Source organism: Panthera leo, chromosome E1, assembly GCF_018350215.1.
Source record: "Panthera leo isolate Ple1 chromosome E1, P.leo_Ple1_pat1.1, whole genome shotgun sequence".
In the NCBI taxonomy this organism is placed as follows: Eukaryota; Metazoa; Chordata; class Mammalia; order Carnivora; family Felidae; genus Panthera; species Panthera leo.
In genome coordinates, this window is record NC_056692.1 from 2,938,791 (window position 1) to 2,956,023 (window position 17,233).

Consider the following 17,233-nt stretch of genomic DNA (forward strand, 5'->3'; position numbering starts at 1 on the left):
AGGTTCATGGGTTTGAGCCCCCTGTCGGGCTCTGTGCTGCCAGCTCAGAGCCTGGAGCCTGCTTTGGATTCTGTGTCTCCCTCCCTCTCTCTGCCCCTCCCCCACTCACGCTGTCTCTCCCTCTCAAAACTAAAAAGCAAAACGTCAAAAAAATAATAAAAAGAAGAGACTGACTAATGAAACAATTTTAAATTACGGCTCTGAAGACAATAAGCATTTCAGGTCTTTTTCTTACTGCTTTGCAAACTGACCTACCCTGAGCAGCGGGAGGGGGTGGGGCTAGTAAGGGTCATTTTTGGCTTTTGCTCCTGCCTCCCTGATCGTGGGAAACTATAAGAACCATAGATATGCATATACACATACACATATACATATACATATATACATATACACATACATATATACATGTACGTATACGTATACATATACGTGTACATATGCATACACATGGAAACAGTAGGCCCCGAATGACATTGCTTAGACCTAGTCCCCAAAGGGGGGCTTAAAACTTAATCTCATTGCATTGTCGACCTCCCCACGAAATGTAGTCTTAGCCGGTCAGTAATTTTCTGATGGGTGCCAGTGAGTCGGCCACATGGGCCTCCATATTCAAAGGAAGCCATTGTCTGTGTGATAAGGCCCCTGTTCTTCCCTGTAAGGGAAAGTATCCTTGCCCTTGCCGGGAACAATCCATTTCTTTCACTAATCACTTTCTTGCCCCCCACCCTCCTTCCATTTGTATGGCTCCTGGGGGGGCCCCCTCTACTCGCTAGATGGGCTGCTCCTGGATTCATGAATCATCTCATAAGGCCAATTAGATCTTCAAATGTAGTTTGGTTGATTTTTTTTTTTAAGTTTATTTTGGAGAGAGATTTTTTTCCAACAATGTTTTTTACATTTATAGATGATCTCAAATGCACAATTTGGGAGCCGATACCAAAACTTAGATGTCAAGTTTACTTAGCACTTGATGCAAAAGAAGGGTGGTTTGTGACTGGCTGTGGCAGAGAAATTTGTGCATCTGTAGATAGGTTTCGGTTTGGATCACCCTGGCCAAGCAAGACCCACCCTTGGCCACTGCTGAGACTCTGAGTCCCTGCGGCTTCTCAGCCCGGTCTTTGCTGGTCCTTGACCCAGCTCCTGACTCTGCCCACCCACCCTTTGCAAAGATCTTCTAGCAAACTCCAGCAGACTACCCGTTCTCTGCCCCTCATTGTCTCCACGGGAAATGAGCTACTCCAAAATCCGCTCCACACCCCTTCCAAGTGGTGGCTTCCATTCTCAGACTTCACATGGCTCCCAGGGAGTTGGAGCTGGGTCCTCCCTGTACCCCTTCTGGATTGTTCTCCACCCCCTTTGAAGAACATCTTGCCCCATTTTAGGCTCATGCCATCCTTTTATATCACCTTCACTCCCTACTTTGTGTTCTTCTGGCTTCCCCATCACCCTGGAAGAGACAGTCACTTGTTCCCCAATGTCTGGTTCCCCTTCTAAAATTTCTTTTTTAACGTTTTTATTTATTTTTGAGACAGAGAGAGACAGAGCATGAATGGGGGAGGGTCAGAGAGAGGGAGACACAGAATCCGAGACAGGCTCCGGGCTCTGAGCTGTCAGCACAGGGGCCCGATGCGGGGCTCGAACTCACGGACCGCGAGATCGTGACCTGAGCCGAAGTCGGCGCTCAACCGACTGAGCCACCCAGGCGTGGTTCCCCTTCTAGAGATAGAACCCCTGAGTATTTTACCAGGGGTTGTGTCTGCTTAAAATAAAGATGACCTCTCCCAGCTGCCCTTAACAGGCATGACTGCATCTGACCAATGAGAGAGAAAACCGTGTATACGACTTCCAAGTGTTCTTAAAGGAAGGGTATATGCTTCTCTTCAGCTATCCTTGCTTCCTGATGTCTAGGTCAAAGGTGTGATGGCTGGAACTCCAGCACCCAGCACCACATTGGGCCATGAGGTAGCTTTTGGAATTGGCATCACGTGAGCAGAGTAACAAGATAGGAGACTGGGTCTCGACACTGAAGACTACATATGAGCCCTGGATGTCTTTTTTTTTTTTTTTTTTCAAGTTTATTTATTTGAGAGAGAGAGCAGGGGAGGGGCAGAGAGAGAGAGAGAGAGAGAGAGAGAGAGAGAGACAAATGATCCGAAGCAAGCTCTGGGCTGACAGCAGAGAGCCAGATGCAGGGCTCAAACTCACGAATTGTGAGCTGAAACCAAGAGTCAGATGCTTGACCGACTGAGCCACTGGGGTGCTTCAAGCCCTAGATGTCATGCTTCTGTCTTGTTTAGCCATATTTGGTTGTTTTCTAACACTTGTAGCCAAACCTTATCCTATGCAACCCTTCCTAATTCCCCCTCATCCTTCAAGGGCATCTTGCTGTCCACCACAATCCCTTCGGTTATTCTGGATTCATGTCGATGGCCATTTAACACTCCGGACCTTTCTCCAATGACTTTGTCCATTCCGCCTTGGCCAACCTTGGGTTTCATCATCACCCAGATCTGCTACACTGGTTCCACTCTTGCTTATTCAAGCTCCCTGCCTCTGACCATAGCCTCTCTGACCATAGCCTCCCTTCCTCACATCCTGTTTCTTTGTTTTTAATTTTTTTAATGTTTATTTATTTTGAGAGAGAGAGAGAGAGAGAGCAAGCTGGGGAGGGGCAGAGAGAGAGAGAGAGAGGGAGAGAGAATCCCCAAGCAGGCTCGGAGCTGTCAGCACACAGCCCAACTTGGGGCTCGAACCCACGAACTGTGAGATCATGACCTGAGCCGAAGTCGGACGCTTAGCTGACTGAGCCACCCAGGTGCCCCTCAGCTCTCTTGTTTCTTCATCTTCGGTACTCTGAGATCTTCAAATCATCAGGACCTCCACCTCAATAACCTTCCCCCCAAGCCACTTCCTTCTTCCCCTCTCATCCAACCTCCAGGCATAACCTGTCCAGTGTCCTTTAACTTGACCGAGTATCTTTTCGTCATTCCCATGTGACAAAATCCCAACCATCAGCTATCTCATAAATTCATCATTACCCCCTTATGGGGGGAACAAAATGGGAATTAGAGATCAAAGGCGGTAAGAGAAGGCCCTCCAGTCAGGCAATGATAATATACCATGAACCGAAGGGGATGATGACAGCTCTCTACACCCGAGGTCTACAAAAAAGCCACCTATAAGCGTTCCTGGCTGGCTCTGTTGGTAGAGCGTGTGACTCTTGACCTCCAGGTTGTGGGTTCAAGCCCCACGTTGGGGGCAGAGATTACTTAAAGATCTTTTTAAAAAATCTATAGCAACATCTAAAGCTAATAATCAAGTCCTGTCCTTTTTTGGGGTTCCGTCAGTCAACAACTCTCGGATGAAACCCTCTGTTAGACACCGGAAGCTCCACACACCCAAGTCACTGTTGTAATCTACTTTTCTGTGTGCTCCTTCGATCAAAAATCCGTCTCCACCGTGGAGTGTAAGCTCCACGAGAATGAGAACTCCGTCTTTGCTCTCCCCTGGATCCGACCACCTGGAAACGTACCTACCGCCTACTAGGTGTTCAATCGCTATATGCGGAATGAATTAATAAATGTGAATGTTAAAATTAGGAAAGGTTGATACACTCTTTTTTTTTTTTTTTTTTTTTTTTTTTAAGAGAAGAGCAAATTTAGTGAATCTGGCTTATGGCGGCTTGGCTTTTCAGGTCCTCTCAAGGATTTCCCTTTCTTACTTCATCTCTCCAGTCATTCAGAGTGGCAACTTCTTGTCATCACATTAAATGAGGGACACTGTGTGTGTGTGTGTGTGTGTGTGTGTGTGTGTTCAGGTGGGGGTGGGAGACACGAGAACCCTTAAGTCTTACTGTTTTCCCAATTTTTAAAAACATTTCTTAATGTTTATTTATTTTTGAGAGAGAGAGACAGAGAGACAGAGTGCGAGCAGGGGAGAGTAGAGAGAGAGGGAGACACAGAATCCAAAGCAGGCTCCAGGCTCCGAGCCGTCAGCACAGAGCCAGACGCAGGGCTCGAACCCACAGACCGCATGACCATGACCTGAGCCAAAGTCAGAAGCTTAACCAACTGAGCCCCACAGGCGCCCCATCTGTTTTCCCAGTTTAATACCTGCCTGGCAGCCAACAGGATCCAGGGGGCGGGCAAACCTGTTTCCCTACCACCTGCTGTATTCAAGACGCTGGGGCGGAAATCAAAGAAATTTCAGCTTGTCATTGGATATGTGGGGGCAGCACACAGCCAGATGGTGGAGGCCCAGGTACTGCTGGGGTGGGGCTTGGGTTGGAGTCCCGTTTCTGGCTTCAGGAAGGACCTTCCTGTGTGAGCAGCCCACTGGGAGTCCCGGCCACTGTGAGTCAGTCCCCCACCCCCCAGAAGGGGTGGGTGTGTGTGGCTTCGCCTGTCCTGTGGCCACAAAATTCGGCCCAAGCTTTCAGGCTCAGGGAGGGATTCCCAGGAGTGGCTGAGGCCTGAGGGAGGACTAACCTTGTTGCAGGAAACAGGAAAGCTCGGGGCTGGGGGGGGGGGGGGGGGGGGGGGGGGTGGAGACTTGACTCGCAAAGATGGTGATGTAAGGACTTGAACGAAGGGGTGTCTGGAGTATTAAGTGGGAGAGAGGACAGGCCTGGGGAAAGACCTAACAAGCATGTTAGGGAACATGGACTTTCTCCAAAGAGCAACGGGGAATCTCTAGAAGGGGTCTGTTTCGGGGTAGAGATGGGACTACCACTAGGGCTGCAGGGGAGGAAGACAGAGGAGGGTGTGTGTGGTGGGGGGGTCCGGGGAAGAAGGCGTGGCACTCTCCAGGCAGGAAATGCTGGCCCAGACTGGAGATGGAGAGAAATGGAAGGGTTCCAGGGACACTAGGAGGCAGAACTCACCAGGAACTGGATGTGAGGGGAGGAGGAGGGCGTGGGGGGGCCAATGGTGGAGCCCAGACTTCTTGCTTGGACCGGCTCCATGATAATCTCATTAACCGTGATAGGAACACTGGGGAGGGGGCACGCTTGGGTCAAGAGGCTGTGCTGTGCTCAGGACGCACCGACGGAGGTATCCAGCGGGCGGCCAGGAGACATCTGGGATGGAGGTGAGAATCTGGGAGGCCCTGATGTACTTACGGAAAAGGTTATCCAGAAGGACCCATGACTCACTCTGAGGCTGTGTGCCGTCCGCTAGCTCCGGGCAGAGGGTCCTCAGGAAGAAATGTCACTGAGCCCGGGCACATGGTACTGTTGCCTCTGAGTGACTGGCTACGGACAACCCACGGTGACAAGGAGGAATGGCAGAATCATAGGCACCTGCACTCCACCGTTGGGAGATGGAGGAAAGGATGCTGTCTCCTCCTGGCCCCAGAGCCAAACCCTTCGGTGCCCGTGCCCTATTTCTGTCATCGGTGTAGCCATTCTTCTCGGCCAGGCCTCCATCTTGGCCACTGATCTCCATGTTTCCTTCCACCTGGGATCACCCAGGTCATGGCTTCCCTTGCTCATGGCTTTTCTGGTGCCGTCTCTTCCTCTCCCTTCTCTACCAGCGCAGCACAGACCCTCATCACCCTGAACTTGGGATATCACACTGACCTCTTATTCTATGTCACCCTAACTGGTCCAACACCAACTGGGAGGTGGCATCAGGTGCTACATGTTATAGATTGTTTTCCACAAGACCACCCTCACTTCAGATGCCAACTATAAATCTCCTGGGTTCCCCACTCACCCACATTTCTGGCCAAGTGGTTATAAATTCCAGGCTTCCTGCAATGCCCACAGGTTCGATATTTCACTGGAATGACTCACAGAACTCAGGGAAGTGCTCTACTTAGGACTGCTGTTTCACTGCAAGGGTCTGGAAGGGTCCTAGAAGCAGACCTTCTAAGCCCATTCCCCCAGGAGACAAGGGGTATCGCCCTCCTGGCACATCGGTGTGTTTACCATCCAAGAACGTCTCCCTGAGCCTCAGTGTCCAGAGTTTTTGCTGGGGCTTGGGGTCTGATTGGGCTGATATCAAGTGGCTCGAACATGGCTGGTCTCTACGGTGTGGCCTACGCTCATCCTGACTCTTCCCTTTGCATAAACCATGTAGTCGTCCCATTAGTGCAAACAAGCAGGGCCCGCCATGAGTAACCAGGAACCCCCATCACTTGGAAGATCCCAACGATTTAGTTTCCCCCTCAGGAATTAAGAAGGAAGGCCAGTCGAGTTCTTTATCTTATAATATCTCTTGACTGGTTTTAACTGGTAAATAACTGCTTGCCTCTTAAGCAATATCCATTCGATAAATATTTATGGACCAGGCCCCGTACAACTCAGTGGGAAGCTAAAGGTAAAAGATGGGTATGATTGGGCGTCTGGGTGGCTCAGTCGGTTAAGTGTCTGACTCTTGGCTTTGGCTCAGGTCATGATCTCACAGTTTGTGGGTTTGAGCCCCATGTGGGGCCCCACATGGCTGGGGATTCTTTGCCTCTACTCTTCTCCCCTGCTTGTGGTCTCTCAATCTCTCTCTCTCTTAGAACAAAACAAAACACAACACAACAAAACAACAACAACAGAAACCTCCTGGTGCTTAGAATCTACTGAGGATTAGAGCATTACAGCACAGTGAGTATCTACGGTGGGGACAAGGAAGTCAAGCATCACAGGAGCCCTCTGAAGGCTCCTGACAATGAGTTAGCCAGGGAAGAGAGGGAGAAAGTTCTAGGCAGAAGGCGTGTGTGTAAAAGCACTGAGGCATGAAAGAGAATGACTCAGTCAAAGGGCTAAAGGAAGTTCAGAGTACCTTGCATATAGAGCATGAGGGGAGAAGGGGGAGATACAGGGCTGGAAAGGTCCGTGGGAGGTGGGGGGTGTGGGGTCTGGGTGACAGCTATAGAATCATCCCCAATACAAGGATACATGGTCTTCCTCAAACACTGCCTTCATGATGCCAGGTCTTTGGTTAGAAATCTCCCAGGGCTACCACTGGCTGCCCCAGGACCGTGGGCACCTCTCCGAGGCAGCTTCAACTGGGAAGTGAGGGCACTAATGTCTGTAACGTTACAGGATGGAGACTGTTCACCCCAGCTCTCTTGCTCAGCTGGGTGCTCAGAAAGTGACACCGTGTTTCACACATTTTTGGATTTTTTTTCTCAGAGCCTAGTCCACGGCCATGGCACGTACTTCATAGCTGGGTTTGTCTTTTCCTCTTTTTATTTAAAAAAAATTTTTTTAAGGTTTTTTTTTTTTTAACGTTTATTTATTTTTGAGACAGAGAGAGACAGAACATGAACGGGGGAGGGTCAGAGAGAGAGGGAGACACAGAATCTGAAACAGGCTCCAGGCTCTGAGCTGTCAGCACAGAGCCCGACGCGGGGCTTGAACTCACGGACCGCGAGATCATGACCTGAGCCGAAGTCGGACGCTTAACCGACTGAGCCCACCCAGGCACCCCTTTAAGTTTTATTTAAGTAATGTCTCCACCCACCCTGGGGCTGGAAGTCACAACCCTGAGATGGAGAGTCGCACGAGAGCTAGCCAGGCACCCCCACAGCTGGGTTCCTTACACTCCGATCAATCAACTTGGATGGGGAAAAAAGTATGCTTATTTCCAATGACCAATCGGAAATGCTTGTTATGCATTTATGCCTATTTCCAATTGAAATTCAGCAATTCAATTCAATTCCAATTGAAACTCCTGCAATTGTGACTGTAGATACCACAGTAGTAGGAACAGTACCAGAGGCTCTGTCACAATAGCGGCTGCAGGTACTGTCACATTACAGGGGTTGCTGATCTCCTGAGGTACGATTTAGGTGCATTGCCAGTTTGACGTCACACTTTCCAGACTTGCTGTTAGATCTTGTGAACGTGGTATCAGAGAAGCACATCTTGACTCTGACAAGAATCCGGGGGCTTGGGGGCGCCTGGCTGGCTCAGTTGGTTAAGCATCTGACTCTTGATCTCGGCTCAGGTCATCATCTCACGGTTCGTGGGATGGAGACCCGCGTTGGGCTCTGCGCTGACAGAGTGGAGCCTGCTTGGGATTCTCTTTCCCATTCTCTCTGCCTCTCCTCTGCTTGCAAGCACGCTCGCTCTCTCTCTCTCTCTCTCAAAATAAATAAACTTTAAAACAAATCTGGGGTTTTCATTTTGATGATTATATTTACATAGTTTCATTTCCTTTGTAGTCATACATATTTTACTTTATGAATTTGAAAACATTTTCCTGCGTAGGGGGTCCATGGGCCTCACCAAACGGCCGAGGGGACACACGGTAGAAAAAAAAAAAAGTAAAAACCCTGGGCTTAATAGAAGTATATATGTCACCCTCATTCTTCCTAAAATTGATGTTTGACTTTGGATACTGAGGTCATCTCTCTGGTCCAAGTCCATCACTTCCAGTCCCTGGTGCCCTCAAAGGTGCTCTGGGACACCTGTCCCCAAAGAAAACAGCTGTATCAAGTGCATGCAGGGCATCACCTAAGGGAACATCCTAGGGGTACGGAATCCATCAGCTGCAGATCTCTTTCAACCAATGAGCTGAGAGCCGGACAGACCCTCACACACACCCTCCCTTGGGCCACCTGGGTCTACTGTAACTCGTCCCATGATACCCTTCATCCTAGCGACGGCCGGCCGGACCGGGGATTTCACTCGTGTCTGGCTAGTGGCCTGGGAGGTGGCCAAGCACGAGGGCTTGCCAAACAGGTACTTTCCAGTTGGATGACCCAGTTAGTTTCTGTCTCTTGGGAGACTGCACTTGAACATGCAAGGGGTCAGCAGTTGGGAGGGCTAGAGGAAGTGATCGACACAAAGACAGAGGTAAACGGTGAGAGAAGGGAAGCGAAGTCCAAGGTGGAGCTTGCCAAGTGAGGGTGGGGGTCTCGCCCTGTGCCTGTGTCACTTCATGAAGGTCTGCCTCTCACCACTTGCAAGAGCGGACCTAACCTGCGCCCCTAGAGAATTGTGGCGGGCCAGAAATCCCCAGTCTCACACAAGGCTCACAGCACAGCATGACTCCTGGCACGCCAGAGACCCAAATCGATGAAGTGGAGGGCTTCCTCCTCAGTCTCCCTAATCCTGGCTCAGTAGGCCCCCACCCCCTGTGCCCAGTGCCAGGGCCCCGTTAACCTCTTTGTCCTTGAAATCCCCTTTCCAAGGGTTCCCTATCTGCTTGACTGCTCACAAAGCAGTTAGAGCTGGTACTGTGCAGGTGGGGTTGGGCTGGGGGTGGGGGGAGGTGGCAGGCAGAGATGGGGAGGGAGGGACCAGGAGGTCTGCCACTCCCCACCTGACAGAGGCCACATGGAGTAGACCTCTGGGATCTGGCCCCCTTGGTGTCCCTTGCCCAAGCTCCTTCTCTCCCTCTGGGGTCTGTAACACTCCCCTCCTCTCTAGAATTCCTCATGGATCAAACCTAGTCCACTCTCCTTGCCCAGAAACAGATCCAGAGATGCTGCTACGTCCATAGCTCTTTTAATCCTAACGTTTTAGAGACGAGGATGTGAGGCTGAGAGAAGTCTGATGCTAGCAGTCAGAAGAGAACAGTCCAAGCTCCTTCGGATGCTCTATAAAGACCCTGCACAAGGCAGCCTCTCCAGCGTCACTGTTCACAGCTGCCTGCTACCTGTTCCTCACTGCGCCCTTGCCAAACTGATATGCTAGCCTCTCCCAAAACATGCCGTTTCGTTTCATCTCCAAGTCTTGGCTCCTGATGATGCCCTGGCTAAAATACCCCTAGGATGCCCTAGTGAATTTTGGGTCAAAGTGTACTCCACGGTTCCCTGGTGAGGCAGGGATCGGGTCTTAATTGCCTCTGTACCCTCCAGCTTTGGTAAGGGGCCAAAAATGAGGTGTCCCCTGACCCCAATGTCACTAAATTATTAGGGTCCATAGTATAGTCTCACTTGGAACCCCGTGGGTGGGGTTTATTGAATCATTTAACAATACATAATGGGTCTATTATGTTCTAAACACTCTGCCCGGTGCTGGGGATCAAACGTGAATGGAGACATTAGCTGGCAGGATATCACTGAGCAGACACTTTAAGAACATTCTAAAAATCTATAAAAGAGAAACAACAGAGGGTTTAATCCGTGTTTTCCTCCAGGTGCGTGTTGGGGCGGCCACCCTCCCCACTCCCCACCGGGTTCTCAAGGCAAGATTTGAGAGGGATTAAGCATTATAATCCCCGGGTTGGGTCTCGCGTCCAGAAAAGCATGAAGCCTGAATCCTAACCAGGCCCCACACGTGGCCCCACTGTATCCCTAATTCCCCGCATCCGGGAATTAGCGGTCTGGTTTGCAGCTTGCTGCCATCAAGGGGCCCCAAAGAGGGAGTTGCGAGACCCTCAAACTATTTTCCCGGGACTCAGGAGACCCCATCTAGACGCCGGTCCCTGGCACGAGCAAGGGCCCCTAACGAGGGTCTCAGGCGACAATCTTAGGAGGTGCGAACCTTTTTAAAAGAGGAGACGGGTGGGCGCGAGCTCGGGAGCAGGCGGGCATCATTATTCCCAAACCGAGATCAGAGCTCTCCGCGGACGCCGGAGTGGGGGGGTGGGAGGGGCCCCCCGGGAGAGCGTGGCTTCCGGGATCCGCCCCGCCGGGCACCGCCCCGAAGACGCAGGCGCCGATTGGCCAACGCGACCGCGGGGCGGGACCAAAGCTAAAGGGGCGGGGCTAGGGTGGCCTGGAGAGGGCCGGGGCGGCGGCGAAACGCCGGAGGGGAAGCGGCGGGGCCGCACGTGGGTTTTTCGTGCATCTCTGTAATGCCCGAACCTAGTCCCAGGCGCATGGAGCCCACGCGAGACTATCCGCTGTTTGGGGGGGCCTTCTCCGCCACTCTCCCCCCCGGGGCCATCGACGTGAGGTGAGAAGGCGCGGGCACCGCTGGCCGACAGGGTGGGATGCGGGGAGCGGCGGGGGTCACCCCGGGGGTCTGCCTCGCCTCTCTCCAGCGATCTCCGGCCGGTCCCGAATAATCAGGAAGTCTTCTGCCACCGCGTGACGGACCAGAGCCTGATCGTGGAACTTCTGGAGCAGCAGGCCCACGTGCAGGGAGAGGAGGCTGCTCGGTGAGGGAGGCGGTGCCCGCGCGGCTGGCCAATGGGAGGGCCGGAGCTGGAGGAGTGGGCGGGGCCTGCGGCTGGATGTTTAATCGGGGCAATGAGAACTCCAAGGGCAACACTTTATCACCGGAAGCGAGCGAAGCTCAAAGGACTCAAAGATGCTGGGGGGGGAGGGGAGGAGCGGTGAGAGATGCCCCTGCCTGACCCTGCTCCCCCTACTCTAGATACCACTTTGAGGACGTTTGCGGGGCGCAGGAGGCTAGGGCTGTGCAAGTGGAAACTGTGCAGCCCCTCTTTTTGGAGAACCTGGCCCTGAGGGGCTGCTGTCAAGAAGCCTGGGTCCTCTCTGGCAAGCAGCAGGTGGCTAAGGAAAACCAGCAGGTGAGGGCAGGGAATGTGAGATTACTGGAGGGGTGAAGGGAGTGGCCCCGGCGGGGGAGGGGTGAGGGGGTGGGGTCGGGTAAGCATCCTGACACTGATCCCTTTAGGTAGCAAAGGACGTGACGGTGCACCAGGCCTTGCTGCGGCTGCCCCAGTACCAGACTGATGTCCTGCTCACCTTCAGTCAGCCCCCGTAAGGAGGACAGATAGTACACATGGCTCATGGCTGGGACCCCAGGAGGATCTGCTGGGAGGGGAGGAGCAGGGAGACTGGCTGGTGGGGTTCTCCTGGAAACAGGAGGTGGGAACTTCCAAACCCGAGGCCTGGATGATGTTGTCTCTCCATCTGTTCCCCCACCCTCAAGCCCTGACAACAGGTCATTTCTTAGCCCTGAAAATCTGTCACTTCTGCCCTGGAGCCTGGGTGACTTTGAACAGCTGGTGACCAGTCTGACCCTTCACGATCCCGGCATCTTTGGTCCCCAGTAAAGATCCTGAAGTACCGCGTGACGCTGCTGAAGCACATGGGGGCCCCGTTCTGCAAGGGGAGCGAGGGTTTGGAGATATTCCCCTAATTCCTTCCCTGTGCATAAACATAAGACACCTCCTGTCTGCAGAAATAAACTTGCTTTATACCCAAGATAATCTCTGTGCCATTGCATCTAACAAGACACCTGGATCCCCCCCCCGCCCCCACCGGGTTCCCTTTGGTCTTGGAGTGGGGAGTGTAAAGTTTGTGCATCAGAGCCGAAGGGACCCAAGGCTGCCCAAATAAAAGGAGGAAATACTTTGGAGTGACCGGTTCAGCCCTGAGAGAGGGGTATGAAGTGTCCAGGGGGACGGGTAGGGAAGGTTTAAAGAAAGTGACACCCAAGAAAGGGAGGGAAACTATCCCTTGTAGTGATTCAACCCTGAGAAGACAGTTAGGGAGTGGCATAGGCGGTTCCCTTTGGATGGACGAAAAGATCCGCTGGTCAGAAGTCACGAGAACACAATAGTGGAGGCAGAAGTGTCTAAGGAGTGCTGATGTGGTGGTGTGGGAAGGACTGGCTGTTATTTGGTGTACGTGTGGTAGAGGGTGCGTAACTGGTCCCAGAAGAAGAGGGAAAGGATGGTGTGGGGGCCAAGGCGGAAGTAGGAGGCACCTATACCCTTGTACATGCCAAAAATGCCCTCTGTCCGAGCGGTCTGCCGCAGAGCATCCAGCATCCCCCGGTACATGAGGCCCTGAGAGCAGGTTGGAGAGGGAGGGAGAGCACAGGGAAGGGATCTGTCAGAGCCCACCAGGGGGCCTCATCTCGGCAGGCTGCCTTTCTGGCTGTCCCACCTGCCCCCACAATCTGCCTTCGCCCACCCCCTGGCTCTCCCTACCTGCCGACACTCCAGAGCACTCCCTTACCTTGCCCTGAGAGTCCGTGGGCTGGTTGTAGAGCCTCGTGCTGACCACATCAAACGGCGTCATGGCCAGGACCACCGCAATGCCACTCACCATGGCAGCTGCCAGAGCCACTTTCCAGCTCTGGGGAGGAAGTATCTAAGAGTGGAGGGAGGAAGAGTTTTGTCAGCCAATCATTCGAGGCCTAGGGAAGGATAGGCCCCGTCCTGGGGACACAGGAGAGAGCTGGTAACTCGGGAAGCTCCCATGCCACCACTTATAATACAGCGTGATGACACTTGGAAGGAGGAAGGGCAGGCTGCTTGGGGACTCAGAGACGACTGCTGCGAGGTAAGCGAGGTAAGCGACAAGAGGACTGTGGGAAGGGTGTCAAGAGTCAGTGAGCCCCAAGCCCTCCTGCTGTTCCCTTGTTCCCTCACACTGAATGTCAGCACTGTCCCCTCTGGGGGGGGGCGCCCTTCAGCTTGCCCTTCCCCCCTGCCCACATTCCCGGGGAGGCCCCACCCCTTTCCCAGGCAGTACCTCCCACTGCGTGATGAGGTCCTTGGTGGATGAGAAGGTGCACAGCTGGGTGGAGGAACCGATGATAACTCGGGGCAGGCCGCCCAGGGCCCCACGCCACAACCCCACCAGACCATGTTTCTGGCCAATCTCGCTTAGCGCCTGAAACATGCCCTGGCAGGGGGAAGACCACGGGGGCGGGCTTCAGTCCCCCCAGCATCAGGGGCTGCCACCTAACACTGCCAGGGAGGGGTCCTTAACAGGCACCCGGTGTCCGGACAACCAGTTCCGTGTGGACTTAAGAGTCGGCATGTGGCCCCTTCAGGGATCTACCAGCCCCCCCCCCCCCCGTGGTTCCTTTCTTCATCACCCCAGAATAGGGGCAGGAAGCAAGGGAGGACGTGAGCAGCTCAGGAGAATGGGATGGGAGAAACAGGTGCAGAGACGTGGAGGAAGTGGGGACCATGTGGGAAAGAGGGTCTGGGCAGACTCCAGGGACGCAGTGGGGCTGAGCTGGTGGACCAGGCAGAGCCGGGGCTGGGTTGCAGTTGTTGGGGGCAGGCAGAGAGCTGGGGGGCAAGGGGCACGGGGGGCAGGGAGCCAGTGGGGCTGGAAAACCCTCACCTGATGCTTATACTGGTGCCCTACTGCAATTTCCGAGGCTGCTTGTGCCTGTAGGTGTGTCTTCACCTGGGGACGAGAGAGTATCACAGCCTCCAGCCCGGGGGCCACCCTCCCACCCCAAAGACCCGAACGCCTGACCCCCTCACACTTCCTCTGGGGTGTTCGGCAAGGTATATCCTTTTAATCTGATAATTATTGTTGTTCCCACTTAACAAATTGGTCATGAGACTCTGTGTCCCTTGGCTCCAGTCCCAGGGGATGGATCTCTTAGCACGGAGAAGACACCCCACCCCCTCTACATCCTCCTTCCCTTGGGGAGGTAGGGTGGGGGATGGGGAGGCTGGAGAAAGGCAGCATTTCCTAAGACTGTTCCCGTAGGGCAACACTCTGGTGGTGCTCGGCCTCTCACGCCAGCTCTTATTCTCAGACTGGATCTCCAGCCACCACTGTGAACCAGCCTGCCCATCAAACTGGGGCAGGTTGTGAGGGGTCATCTGTAAAACTTGCTCTCTGGCCCCCAAACCCCACGGGGGCATGTGGAGGCTGATTTTTGAAGGGGTCACCGTCCCTGAATCTCATACCCTGAGAGCGAGACCAGACAGACTGCCTCTCTTACAGAACTGACTGCCTCCCAGGATCTTCCAAGAGGAGCCCTAAGCAAGGCCTAATCCTAGCAATAAGCAGCTGTGTGACCTTGAGCTGGTCACTTCCCCTCTCTGGGCCTCAGGCTATTGACCCTTCATCTATTCCAGAAAACTCAAAGGAGAACACTGCGGGATTCTAATTCTGTGATGCCCGGGACTTTCCTTGATCCCCTACACCCGCTGATGTATGGTGCTCAAATTCCCCATCATCCCCTGCACGAACCCACTTCCAAGCTCAGTATCAGCTTGTGCAGGCCCGGCCCACCCGACACCAAGTGTCTGCCTGAAGGCCCCAGGCAAGATCCTTCTTCTCACCATGTAGATGGGGCTCCCCAAGTAGGCTCCCATGACCCCAGCCAGGGCCCCAGCTGCTGCGCTTCGTGGAGGGCTGAGGGTGCCTTCGGCAGTGTGCAGGTAGCCCCCAGCCTCAGCCAGCCCGTAGGTGCCCAGGCGGATGCCATTCATGAGGAACTGGTATAAGAGGGCGGGGGCCAGTCCCTTCTGCAAGGCAGCCAGGCCGTCCACCCTGCCGATGGTGATGAAGGCGTGGAAGACGTTTCGGTAGTGCCGCTGGTAGGTGCCCGGGGCCTGCAATTCTCCCTGCAGCTGCATCCTGGTCTTTACCACTTCCAGGGGGTTGGTGAACAGACAGGCCCCGCAGGCTGCCAGGCCGCTCATCAAGAAGTCCATGGTGGGGTAGCAGTAACAGGAAGTGGCCCAGGAGTAAAAAAGTAAAACTGAGCTTCAGAAACGGGGGGCTCAGAAATCAGGGGGAGGGCCTCAGTCTTAGCAGTCCGGGCTGCAGGAGATAGGAATTGAGAGGTCTGGAGCGGAGACTGCTAGGGTCAAATGTCAAGAGGTCAAGGGTTAGCTGGAATTTGGGAGTCAGGAGCTGGCAAAGAGAGAAGAAAAAGGAGTTTAGGGGAGCCTGGTGAGAAGGTTATGGCAGGGCTCTGTCGGTCAAGGATTTGAGGCCAAGGAAGGGCGGAAGTCAGGAGGATGGCAGGTGGAATGATGAGGATGGTCGGCTACGGGGGCCCAGGAGCAGGGGAGGGAAATGCGGATTCGGGAGATGGGAGCCGGGAGGAAGGAAAAAGAAAAACAGCAGGTTACGGAGGAAAAGGATCCTGGAGAAGATCGATGGCGTCCCGGGGAAGGCAACGGGATCGATCTGTATCGGGGAAGCAAGTCGGGACTCCAGCCCGGGATAAGCGTCCCCGGGCAGCTGCCGAAGCCCGCTGCAGCTCCGGCCAGGGGTAGCCAGCGGAGGCCGGGCCGCCACACTCCAGTCACTGGAGCGCGGCGCCCAATCGGGAGCCGGGGAGAGCCGCAGCCGGGAGCGCCAGCCAATCAGCGCCGAGCCGGCTCCGCGGCCAATGGGAGGTGCTCTGGACGACCCGGCCCCCGGAATCCTGGGAGAGGCTGTTGAAATTAACTCTCCCCACGCCGGCGCCCGCGCCGGCGCGGCGGACGGGAAGCTCCGGGAGGGGCTTTGGGGGAGCAGAGCTTGTATCTCCCGCGGGGAGGCGAGGCTGGAGCCAGGGCTCCTGGGCTGGGGTTTGGGGCTGCTCCTCTCGCGGGCGGAGGGCGCCCCTCCCTTCGCCTTCTGTCCGGGTCTGTGTCAAACTGTGGATCCGCTCCCTCCTGGGTTCCGGCGCCAGGTGAACCCGGAGGCTGCGGCTACGCCCGCAGGTGCAGACGGGGGACACACCTGCTGGACCGGATGGATCTCTTGAGGCTGTGGAGAGTATTCGTAGGCTCCAGCGCCGGGGTGTGGTGGCTGCGGGCCCCGAAGGTTGGCGTGGGAGCGCAGTCAACCCTGAGCTCTTGATCCTCGCGGCAATCCAGAGGCGAAGGGCGGACAGGGCAAGGCAGGGGGTTAGTTCCCTGGGCTTAGGTTTACACTGTCCGCTGGTGGTGGGGGAGCCTGGGATCCTGGACCCCTGTCTTTGCTCATGAGTCCGCTGACAGTTAATCACGGGAGAACCGAGGAAAGAGGTTGGGTTAGCTAGCAACCCTGGGAAGGGGTGGAAGGAGAAAGAAGGCTTGGGAGAAAGAAAGCAGGATGGGGGATGTCATCTTGGGGAGGGAGGGAGGAGGAGGAGGAGGCAGAGGCTGCCTGCCTGTGTGTAAGTGAGGCAGCCACCAGATTAGACTCAGCGCCTCTGGAGTTCCAGTTTGGGTCCTGTTGTGCACCGGTTCAGTGACCTTAGGCAAGTTACTTAACATTTCAGACCTTCCTTTCTAAACAGGAATGATAATTATCTATTGCACCGACCTGAGTGCAAGTGTTGGACCTGTACTAAGTGCTCAGTTACCAGGTTTCCAGAAAAGCCGGGAGCTGTCAGACCCCTGTGCCCTGTGCCCTGTGCCCTCCAGTGTCTTGTTCCCACTGCCCGGAATGTCCCTTCCTTCTTTTGGCGATTCCCAAACCATTCCTCACCTTGACCTTTACTTCTCCTGACACTTTTTTTTTTTTTTTAATTTTTTTTTTTTCAACGTTTTTTATTTATTTTGGGGACAGAGAGAGACAGAGCATGAACGGGGGAGGGGCAGAGAGAGAGGGAGACACAGAATCGGAAACAGGCTCCAGGCTCCGAGCCATCAGCCCAGAGCCTGACGCGGGGCTCGAACTCACTGACCGC

The 17,233-nt window shown here is 54.3% G+C and overlaps 2 protein-coding genes across 5 annotated transcripts; one reads left to right on the top strand and one right to left on the bottom strand.

Moving 5' to 3' along the window:
• Positions 1 to 9,942: 9,942 nt before the first annotated feature.
• Positions 9,943 to 12,071, top strand: RANGRF (RAN guanine nucleotide release factor). Of its 3 annotated transcripts, XM_042916927.1 has the most exons (6): positions 9,943 to 10,082; positions 10,757 to 10,843; positions 10,932 to 11,048; positions 11,267 to 11,423; positions 11,531 to 11,616; positions 11,789 to 12,067. In XM_042916927.1, exons 2-6 carry the CDS (start codon positions 10,767 to 10,769, stop codon positions 11,910 to 11,912), a joined length of 561 nt encoding a protein of 186 aa, XP_042772861.1. In that variant the 5' UTR covers positions 9,943 to 10,082; positions 10,757 to 10,766; the 3' UTR covers positions 11,913 to 12,067. The 3 variants fall into 3 exon arrangements, with proteins under 3 accessions (XP_042772861.1, XP_042772860.1, XP_042772859.1); XM_042916926.1 differs by lacking the exon at positions 9,943 to 10,082 and having other exon boundaries at positions 10,652 to 10,843; positions 11,801 to 12,071; XM_042916925.1 differs by lacking the exon at positions 9,943 to 10,082 and having other exon boundaries at positions 10,652 to 10,843.
• A 99-nt stretch (positions 12,072 to 12,170) lies between these two features.
• Positions 12,171 to 15,857, bottom strand: SLC25A35 (solute carrier family 25 member 35). Of its 2 annotated transcripts, XM_042916923.1 has the most exons (5): positions 14,904 to 15,857; positions 13,945 to 14,010; positions 13,342 to 13,494; positions 12,823 to 12,957; positions 12,171 to 12,650 (listed from the first exon to the last, which is right to left on the bottom strand). In XM_042916923.1, exons 1-5 carry the CDS (start codon positions 15,276 to 15,278, stop codon positions 12,477 to 12,479), a joined length of 903 nt encoding a protein of 300 aa, XP_042772857.1. In that variant the 5' UTR covers positions 15,279 to 15,857; the 3' UTR covers positions 12,171 to 12,476. The 2 variants fall into 2 exon arrangements, with proteins under 2 accessions (XP_042772857.1, XP_042772858.1); XM_042916924.1 differs by lacking the exon at positions 13,342 to 13,494.
• Positions 15,858 to 17,233: the final 1,376 nt, after the last annotated feature.

Coding starts and splice junctions, on each gene's coding strand:
- RANGRF (XM_042916925.1), top strand. CDS start 10,743: ATGCCCGAACCTAGTCCCAGGCGCATGGAGCCCACGCGAGACTATCCG. Junction 11,049..11,266: donor CAGGGAGAGGAGGCTGCTCG/GTGAGGGAGGCG, acceptor CCCCTACTCTAG/ATACCACTTTGAGGACGTTT. Junction 11,424..11,530: donor TGGCTAAGGAAAACCAGCAG/GTGAGGGCAGGG, acceptor TGATCCCTTTAG/GTAGCAAAGGACGTGACGGT.
- SLC25A35 (XM_042916923.1), bottom strand. CDS start 15,278: ATGGACTTCTTGATGAGCGGCCTGGCAGCCTGCGGGGCCTGTCTGTTC. Junction 13,495..13,944: donor GGCACCAGTATAAGCATCAG/GTGAGGGTTTTC, acceptor TCCCCCTGCCAG/GGCATGTTTCAGGCGCTAAG. Junction 12,651..12,822: donor CCACGGACTCTCAGGGCAAG/GTAAGGGAGTGC, acceptor ACCTGCTCTCAG/GGCCTCATGTACCGGGGGAT.